Consider the following 10,400-nt stretch of genomic DNA (forward strand, 5'->3'; position numbering starts at 1 on the left):
GAGCAACCAAGAAAGCACAGAAAGAAATAAAGGGTATCAGACAAATGGATTTGGGAACGGCACGTAAAAAAATTATTGAAATAAGATCTACACGTACATTCTCATCGAATGAAGGAATTGAAACACATTTACAAGCTAATACAGAAGAAACAAAGGGAGAAACACAAAACACAAGTGGAGAACAAGAAACGATTTCTAATAAACCAGACCAGAAGGTGACAACTGGGATAGTTCAAATTCTCCCAGAACCAAATATAAACCAACACAACCTGGAAATGATGTCATACATCACTCACCCAATTCCAGGGAAATCTGATTTGGAGGTGAACATGAGAAGTTCACAGAAAGACCAAACTCTAACGCCTTTGTCTTTGGAGGAGGTTTTGAAGACTTCTTTGAAGCCGAGAAAAAGAGAAAGTGGAGCCTTAACAACGATCCATAACCATCAAGGAGATAAAATTAAAAATTGGCATCTGACAACACGGAAACCCATAATAATTATGGGGGACTCCAACATCAGGAGATTGCCTGTTCCCAATAATCCAAATATTCAATTAGATTGTTACCCTGGAGCTCAATTTCTGCATGCTCACCACATACTTAAAAAGACTAAAACTTGCAATGAAATTAAAAAAATTATACTGTCTTTTGGATTAAATAACAGGAACCAACTAAATTTTCAAAAGCTACGCAGCACCTTCACCACCCTTGTAAACACAGCACAGGACACTTTCCCATTCGCAGACATCTACATTCCCCTCATCAACTATTCGGAGAGTCTAAATTTTATTCAAAAACAAAATCTGAGGAAGATCAATGAAATAATCAAAGAAATTTCTAAGGAACACAAACACCATATCATCCCGGCCCTACCACCAAACCATTTCCACACAACACCGGAYAAAATCCATTGRACACCGCCCACAGCCCAGYRCATCCTGGATCATTGRTGCAGGGCTTTAAACTGGTAGGCCCGCATGCATCAGTCCAGCCGGAAGTTGCATGCGGGCCTTCCAAACTTGAGGYACAATCAGGTGTACTCAACATTAAAAATGGGATTTTGAATTTGTCTCCCACATTCTGCTTGAAAGAGAATCATATSAAATTACTTTCAAAAGGACTCACCTTCATCCCGACCACCACCAGAACACCAAATTTGAAAGAACAAATCAACATGCAGATTCAACAATACCATCGACGATTAAAATTGGCCTACTTTTACCGCAATGACACGGACATCAAAAAAATTCCCCCATTTCTACCCCCGTCCAAATGGGAACCACCTCCACATCAGACACATCCAGCTATACTGGAATTAATAGAACAGGACAAAATTACAATCAAAAAAAYCCCAGTGGTGGAGGAGAAAAATAACCTCACATTGGAGGAAACRGAAGCATTGGAGGARCTGCAGAACTTGAACTCTATTGTAATCAAACCTGCAGACAAGGGTTCCATGATTGTTATCATGGACAACATKGATTACGTTTGGGAGGCCGACAGGCAATTGRGARATGAAGAGTACTACAAACCTCTACAAGCACCAATCTACCCGGAAACACAGATTAAAATTGAACAGCTTCTTAAAACTTTAAAGGAGCAAAAATATCTGAACCAAAAACAATTAACATTTTTGTTGGGCGTGAACCCACCAAGACCGAGATATTTCTATTTACTCCCGAAGGCTCACAAGGAACCTGCAGAATGGGCCAAACCATTTAAAGTTCCAAAAGGGAGGCCCATTATTTCGGACTGCAGCAGTGAATCATATGGGTCGGCCCAACTCTTGGATTATTATTTAAACCCCTTATCACAAAAACACACCAGCTACATTAAGGACACAACTGACTTCCTACAGAAAATGAGAGAGCACCAAATTACCAAAGACACYTTCCTCTTCACAATGGATGTGGAGAGTCTCTACACAAATATTGAGACAGAGAARGGTCTGGAAGCCATCAAAGAATGTTTCCAAGAATACCCGGACCCCTCGAGACCAGACGAAACCCTCCTGGAATTATTAAARATCAATTTGGAAAGAAATGATTTCCTTTTCAATGATAAATGGTACCTACAAATAAAGGGTACAGCAATGGGAAAAAGATTTTCACCATCTTATGCAAATATCTATATGGCAAAGTGGGAAAGGGATGCCTTCAAAAGCTGCACAAAACTCCCTAGGGCTTTTTATAGATATTTAKATGACATCTGGGGCCTCTGGGATTACAGCAGAGAGGAATTTGAACATTTTAACCAAATATTGAATAACCACCACAACTCAATCAAAATCACAGCCACCATAGACAAACAGCAGGTCATTTTTCTGGACACAGTCACATTCAAAGGAAAACATTTTCACAACACAGRCCAATTGGACAGCAAGATTCATTTTAAACCAACAGATACACACCAACTTCTACACTTTGATAGCTTTCATCCCAGACACACATTTCAAGGGATATTAAAATCCCAACTAATCAGATTCAGGAGGATCTGTTCGAATGAGGAGGATAGAGAGGAGGCCTCAACTGTTCTTTTCCGGGCCCTGATAAAAAGAGGATACTCTAGAACATTCTTGAAAAAAATAAAGAAAGAGGTTTTCCRGGAACCCAAAGAACAACAGAAGGAAAACAAAGAAACACAACCACGCAGAGTGGCCATCACAGGACCTTACTCAACATACACAAAAAAGATCCACCAAGTYTTGAAAACACATTTTGGACAATTACAGCAAGAATTACCCTGCAGCCAAGAATGGGAATTAGTTTCGGCCCCACAGAGGAACCCGAATCTGCGAGATCTCCTGGTTCGATCAAAATTTACAAACAAAATTAAACCAAACAAGAGACAACAAAAGTTTCCGTATGTGAAAAGCACCAGCAACAGGAAATATTGGCCTTTACCCTCTGGGGTTTCTCCAAGACAGGTTAATGTGATATACTTGAATCAAACATAAATACCCAAAAAATTCTGATGAGCTTCCCTTAGCACATGCAGGGTTAGGGAGAAGGGTGCTTTGTTTTCCTGACGACAGCAGGCATGAGAAGCTAATAAATGACAATAATTATCATTTACTTATAATATTTCATGTATAATTTATTTTGTATTGGTGTTCTTATAGTCCTATGCATTATATATTAACAGATTGTCAGTCAGTTGGAGGACGAGTTTATCAAACTTTAAGAACTGAAGTGAAGATGGATGTTCCATAAAGCATCAGGTTAAAAGGATTCCTCTTTAATAAGATTGTTCATATTTATTTTGATTTGTAAAATGTTCAGGTTACACCATAAAATGTATATCTTTATTTTATCTCAGGTGGAGGAGGTCAAAGGAAATTGTCAATAATCCCAGTGGATGCTGAAGGGTACAGCGTCAAGCTGCTCCGTTCGGCTTCAAATAATGGGAAAATAGTCCTCTTCCTGGTGCCCCTCCAGGAAGAAATGGACACAAGTCCACTTCCGTTTGATGCGGAGGAGTTTGCCAAAATGCCTCAGGTGCCCTGTGTGCCTTGTGGTATAACAAAGCCTCTTCAGATGCTGGCGTTACATGCTGGGTCTTACGGAAAAATTACAGAAGTAAGTTGTCCTCATTTCCTCCATAACTTAATCAGTCAACATTACTATGTTGAACTCTTGTTGAATAAAATATTTGAAAACATTTTCTATCACTGATTCTGTAACATAGCTGCATGTCATTTCCTGTCACATAAATAATTTTTTTTTTCCTTCAGCAGGGAGGGAGCTTTGGAAATACACCCAGAAATGCCAGGACCATCATCAACAACTTCAGGAACTTCTTATTCTGCAGAACCTAGAAGTACTGAAGGTATCATACTATAGTAATTAAGTCTGAAAAACATATTATGTGATCCTGGATGTTGTTGGGTAGGTTTGCTGTATATCTGTTGTATTTAAATAAACAAAAAAACATTGTTGTATGTTGTAGGACAAAATTAATGTGTACAAATGTAACATTTTGTTAATTATGAATTTGCCAGAATGGAAAACAGTTGGAGATCCACAGAAGGCTGTTGAGCTGTTTGTCAAAACAACTGAAGCAAGTAGGAGTTAACCAGAGGACACTTGTTCTCACTCTGGATGTGATGGACACCGATGAAAAACACGACTGTTAGGTTAATTGGTTTCTCTAAATTCTCCCTAGGTGTGTGTGTGCATGGTTGTTTGTCCTTTCCGTCTCTGTGTTGCCCTGCCACCTGTCCAGGGTGACCCCACCTCTTGCCGAAACGTTAGCTGGAGATGGGCACCAGCAGCCCTCCTGACCCCACAAGCGACAAGGGTGTACATAGAGGATGGATGGTTTTTGATCTGTTTGTGTTATTGTCAGAATGTGTAATAAATATGTATTTTGTTCAACAGTTTCCCTTGCTCCTCCTGAGTGGAACCTAGTTCTGATATGCTATTTTATTATAAAAATTCACTGATCCCCTTTGTCACAGGCGACTTACCAGATTAGTAGATTTTACAGTATTTAATGTGGAATATGAATAATTTTATGTCAAACAAATAMGTAGCAATAATAATAATAAACAGAGTACAACTGCCACTGATTTGGTGCCAGATGCCACAGCTTCTGTATCAGATTCAATATCACAGTAAAAAAAAATTCCGTAAAAAAACAAGGAAATGTCCTGGTAATATTCTGCCAGTACATTTTCAGTTTTTTTGTCAGAATTTCCAGCAGAATTTTTTCCTAATTTAACAGGGTTTTCCCCACGTAATTTAACAGTTTTCATATGTTAAATTATAAACAGAAAACTGTTAAATTATGGAAGAAAATTGCAGAAAAATTCTGCTGGAAATTCCGTAAAAAAATTTCCGGCAGAAAACTACCAGGACATTTCCCTGCTTTTTTACGGAAAAATTTGAAATAAAATACTGGAATTATAAATTACGGGAAACTTCTGACGGAAATTCTGTTAAAAAGACTGAAAATATTCTGGCAGAAAGTTTCCAGGGCATTTTCTGTTTTTGTTCGTTTTTCTTTTTTTTTTCAGAATTTTCATCAAAATATTTTCCAACATTTCCATTTTCCAAGGTTTTTTATGTCAAATTTACCAATATTTTGTTAACCCAAAACTGAAATTCTCTGTTTTTTGTGATATATTAATAAACCACAAGAGCTGTGGTTCCAATCGTGACGGCCAAGCGGTTCTGCTTAGAACCAGCAGCTGATTGGCCGCTTGGAGTCAGACGTTGATTTTCCGTTGACAGCTAGCTCTCACTAAACTATATTTTATTTTGTAAAGAGTGCTCTTTTCAATATGTTTATTATTAGTTTTAATTAGCAGTGGATTCGTCTCAATAAAGTGCAATCACCTGGTCTAATGAGGTATTTTTTTCCTCCGCTTGATGAACAAGTACAGCCAGCTGCTACATCGAAACCACGAAACCATTGTTTAGTTTCAAAAATAATGGCTTCCGGCACCGCTTGGATGGCGCCCTCAGTGTAACGCGAACACAACAGGGCTGGAACCGTTCCGTTCCGTACTGTGCGAAAGCGGCTTAAGTGTCACTATTACAATGGAATCTGTTGAACCCCGTTGGGTTGCCAGATAGGGCTTTGGCCACGGTGGAAATATGTAGTAGTTGTGTAAAATGTATATTGTAGAAATTCATAAAGTTTGGGAAAAAAAATTAAACGTAACGACATATTATAATTTCTCATGGAGGAATAATATGTTATTTGATCCTGATGTAGTAAATTCACATGTTGACTCAACATTAATTTTACAGAAGACTTCAAATGATTTCAGAGAGGGATTTTATAATACACAAATGTTTTAGTTCTTGGCTATTGAAAACTTAAATGATATGTTATTGCTGTTTAAAGTATTTACATAATAAATATTGACAAATCAATTACTATACATATACTTTGTGACAAACTTTTAAAAATGTTGAAACATATCTTCCAATTAAAATAATATGTAAACAGCACAATTTTCATTTAAAAAAGCATTTGCATCTTAAGTATAACCCAAAGTAATTTTTATTTCCAAAAATATGTAAAAATCTTGTTCTTAATGTGTGCTTAGGATTCACACATTGTCAAAGTTTTTGAGGTGTTCATACTTTCTGTTTTGTCTTTGTAGTGTGTATTGAAACAGTAAAAAAAAAAAGATGAATACACACCTATTTTTTCAAACAGAATTGGTATTGTCTTTTGTTTTTTTATTATAACTTTTTTATTATTGTTCATGACAAATACGTCATGCACATATTTGTCATGCACAAATATAACAAATATTTGTGCATGACAGAGCACAAATATTGCTCTGCAATAAACGAGCTCTTGCCAGAGATTCAGTATTACGACTCGCTTCCTATGTGATCCACAGGCAGTATAAACKGCMACTTTTTATCAGCCCTTTGAGATGTCCTGTGGGTATATGATGATTGGTCAATGTTGTGGTGTTTTAGTTTCTCTTGAAGATGTACTTATTTGTGGTGGGCTTTATCTTTTTTATAACCTCTGTAACGGCTATAACTGCCCGACTTTAATGCTTAGCAGAACCGTTATAACTGACRGACGTTGGTGTCCGTTACGTTGGTTATGTTAATTTAGGATTAGATTTTCTTCATTTTTTTTGCTGTTTTATTTGTGAATTGTGTTTTGTTTTATTTTATTTCTTTGTGGAAACTCTGGATGTCGATTGAATTTGAATTGTATTGTAATTGTATTTTACTTATCAGTTTGTTTGTTTTTTGTAATCGGAATAAACAAGCTCTTGCCAGAGATAGTGTTACGACTCGCTATACTCCGGCTGTATATTTAAATATGTATGAGAATTATGTTCCAATTAAGATATATTTTATTTCTATTTGTTTGAACAAGTTATTCATATACCATAGCAACTTTATTTATAAAGCACTTTAAAACAACCACAGCTGATWCAAAGTGCTGTACATTAAAACACAACATAACAAAAAATAAAAACTCTTACAATTTAAAACAAACACAATTTAAAACTAGATCCCACTGGAGATGAAAGCCAAGTAAAATAGATGGGTTTTAAGACGAGCTGTGCCGAAGTCGGTGGCAACACTGGCAGCTAGGCCTGAAAACAGTTGCACTTGTGACCAATAATGGCCGGTGTCAGTGGAAGTGCCAGTATGAGATGCCGAAGTCAGTCGAAGTCAGTGACAACATTCACAGCTAACCCCGAAAACAGTGGCACTTGTGACCAATAATGGCATGTGTCAGCGGAAGTGCCAGTATGAGGTGCCGGTTCTGGAACCAGTCAATTTGAGAGGGGCTGGACTTCCACTCTGGAGTTGCACGTGGCGAGAGACATTTTAAATGATAAACAATGAAAATATTTGACTTAAAATGAACTTTAACAGTTTAAATCAATCAGTTTCCTCAAATTGTTTGACTTCAACTAACTTATTAGTTAGTTGAACTCAAACTAACCAGTGTTATAATAACATTATTATCAATCCTACAATAACTACGACAGTTAATGCAATGAGATATCTTGCAATTTCTGCCCAAGACAGTTGTCTGAGAAGGCTGTTCTCATAATCTTTAACAAGAACATTCCTGCTCATACGTTTCTGCCTTCTTAATGTTGCAGAAAATTTTTTAGGGATTGTGGTCCCTTCTATCACCTTGTTTTTGGTGATGAGAACCATTTCCTCTTCGCCGAGCTGATCAAAATCTTTTAAAATCCCGCATTTGACCAGCAGCCTAAGCGTTGCAAACAGCTGCAGCTGTTATTCTTCACCTACGTTCTCCATAGAGTCAGGAACTTCTGGAACATTAAAAAATATATCTAATCTTTTTTTTTCTTTAAAAGTCTGCATGACACAATTCATGTGTAGGCGTAGGAGAAGGTTTATTTTATTTTTAAGTTTTGCAAATCGAGTATTACACACGCACAAATCTTTTTACACGCACAAATCTTTTTACACACGCACAGATATTTTGAGACTATTTTCACTCCATACTGATCTAATCTCTGAAACACCTTTACAAAATCTTAAGGCTCTGACCAAAACAAGTTTTAATAAGTAACTCGACAGAATAAAATTCTTCATAAATATTGATATATTGCAGTGGTTCTCAATACAAGTCATGTGTTATTTAAATTTAAATTTTAACTTAAGTTGCTTTAAACCTTTATTTTGGATGGTGTTTTTTCATGTCCTCGATGGCCGAGTACCTATTGAATATCTGAGAAATATCATAACTCAAACTTAAAGGTCAGCACCAGAGTTTTCTAGAAAAATATTCAGATTTTAATTTGTGGTTTTAAAGGTTCTACATTGAAGATGATAAGAAATAAAGGCATACTTTTTTTTTCTTTTCTTTTACCATCAGCTGTAAGAGCCCCTTTGCTCACGGCTCCCATACTGAGCTGTCCGCTAGAGGTAACGCTCAGCCGCTCCCTCCTGTTTCAAACTCTTCTTATTAAAGAGTTATAGAGCTAAATATAATTGAAATATTGGCTACCTGCGACAGAAAAAGGAGCTAARTTTATGAAAGCAATGTAGCAGTTTCGCTAGTTTTGATTTCCAAGCCAAAGTAATGCAATAACAAACTGGACTGATTTTTATTGTCAATGGGTTTYTTCCTATTGAGCAGTGAAAGTAAATAAAATGTTTTAAATGTCTTTTGCTTTAAGTATTTACTTACTGGAGGGTTTTTTGTGAGTGATGCAGAGTCATTGCTAACAGCTAGCTCCTCACTTCTCCGGACTGAACCATTGTTCTAACAATAGTGGGGGGACCTAAAAATGTATTCTTTTTTTAATTTTTTTTCTTAGATGAATGACAGGTTTACTTCGTTCTTTGWTTCTATTGTCTTTTTTATATTGATATTGCAAGGGTTGATACACAAGGGTTTCTTTCTTGATATCTTTGGAGRGGGGGCAATTCTAGACTTTTCCAAGATTGGTGGGTCCGGATCTCTTCCCCATTCCCCCCGACATTTACGCCTATGGTTCTTTCAATGACAGAAGACTAGAGCTCAAGTAGCCTGAATGCACTCTCGAAGTGCGCCGGTGTCAGTTCTCGCGAGGCTAGTGATTTAATTCCGCTTGGAGAGGCACAGAAATTATTTTAAATTAATATATCATAATGCGGGAACTTTACTTAATACGGGAGTGCGGCGGGAAAAATACGTTAGTTTCCCGGCCAAAACTTGGTCGGGAAACTAACGGCAAACTTGACAACGTATATGCCTTATGACGTCACTAACATGATGTAACTGAATGATGACACATCAAAGGCTTTGATACCTTTTGAGTTACTGTCTCCTTCAATGACTCTTCACAAACAAAAGTTCCAAGAGTTCTCACTCTCAAAAGCKTAGAATTGTGTTTTGCAGACTTTTAAAGAAGAAATTAACATAAAAATGATCTTTTTTAATTTTCCCGAAGTTCCTGATCCTACGAAGAAGGTACGTGAAAGASAACAGCTGCAGCTRTTGGCAATAAATGTAACGCTTAGGCTGCTGATAGAAAGCGGGACTTTAAAAGATTTTGATCAGCTCGGCGAAGAGGAAATMGCTCGCATCAACSAAATCACAGACAGGGTGATAGAAGGCATCAAAATCCCAAAGAAATTTTCTACACCATCAAAAAAGCAAAAAGATATGTGCAGGAAGGTTCTTGTTGAGCTGAAAAAAACACACAGTAGCTCAGAACTAGAACATTTGTTGACAACAAAGGATAAAAATCTCATTGCTAAGATGATCAAGCTGTTGCGAAAACAAATGAAAAAGATCTTTAAAGATTATGAAAACAGCCCTCTCAAAAAGCTGTTTATGCCAGAAGTTGGACTACATGTCAGTTCATTAATTACTGTAGTTATTATAGGATTGATAATAATACTGTAAACACTGGCCAGTGTTACAGCATTATTATCCTCACCTCTATCCMCCTTCTCCTCAATCCAGCTTCACCTCAATCCAGCTTCACCTCAATCCAGCCTCATGTGGATGCCTGACCCACATAGGGCTTTCTGGATAGGTGGAGAAGAATCCATCTATCCAGTAAGCTGGGCTTAGGTTGRTTCTGGGGAGGGAGCCGAGAGCTGACAGATGGTTTTGACTTGCGTTGGAAGGCGGACAGACTCACGAGCAGTGGATGAAGAAGAACATTTGTTGCCAGCAATGGATGAAGAAAACCAGAATATCCTTCAGAGAGGGTTTRCTTGAGGAAGTTGGGTTCTTGAGCAACTCTTGGGCTTCGTTGGCTATCRATTAGCCACAAGCATTTTGCTGTTTTGTACTAAAAGTCAGATTGTAATTTCATTTTATAGTTTCAATGTTAAAAGAAGCGGGCTGCACAGTGGCGCAGTAGGTAGTACTGTTGCCTTGCAGCAAGACCCCGGCTGGGGTCTTTCTGCACGGAGTTTGCATGTTCTCCCTGT

The 10,400-nt window shown here is 37.4% G+C and overlaps 2 protein-coding genes across 8 annotated transcripts in view; one reads left to right on the plus strand and one right to left on the minus strand.

Annotated features, from left to right (window-relative positions):
- Positions 1–10,400, minus strand: part of arfip2b (ADP-ribosylation factor interacting protein 2b) — a 54,346-nt gene that overhangs the window by 32,835 nt on the left and 11,111 nt on the right. The window lies entirely within an intron of this gene.
- On the plus strand, positions 1,092–4,201 carry LOC103475547 (uncharacterized). Of its 2 annotated transcripts, none has more exons than XM_008427261.2 (4): positions 1,092–3,220; positions 3,319–3,578; positions 3,734–3,828; positions 4,001–4,201. In XM_008427261.2, exon 1 carries the CDS (start codon positions 1,175–1,177, stop codon positions 2,954–2,956), a length of 1,782 nt encoding a protein of 593 aa, XP_008425483.1. In that variant the 5' UTR covers positions 1,092–1,174; the 3' UTR covers positions 2,957–3,220; positions 3,319–3,578; positions 3,734–3,828; positions 4,001–4,201. The 2 variants fall into 2 exon arrangements, with proteins under 2 accessions (XP_008425483.1, XP_008425485.1); XM_008427263.2 differs by having other exon boundaries at positions 3,737–3,828.

Source organism: Poecilia reticulata, linkage group LG14, assembly GCF_000633615.1.
Source record: "Poecilia reticulata strain Guanapo linkage group LG14, Guppy_female_1.0+MT, whole genome shotgun sequence".
NCBI classification, from domain to species: Eukaryota; Metazoa; Chordata; class Actinopteri; order Cyprinodontiformes; family Poeciliidae; genus Poecilia; species Poecilia reticulata.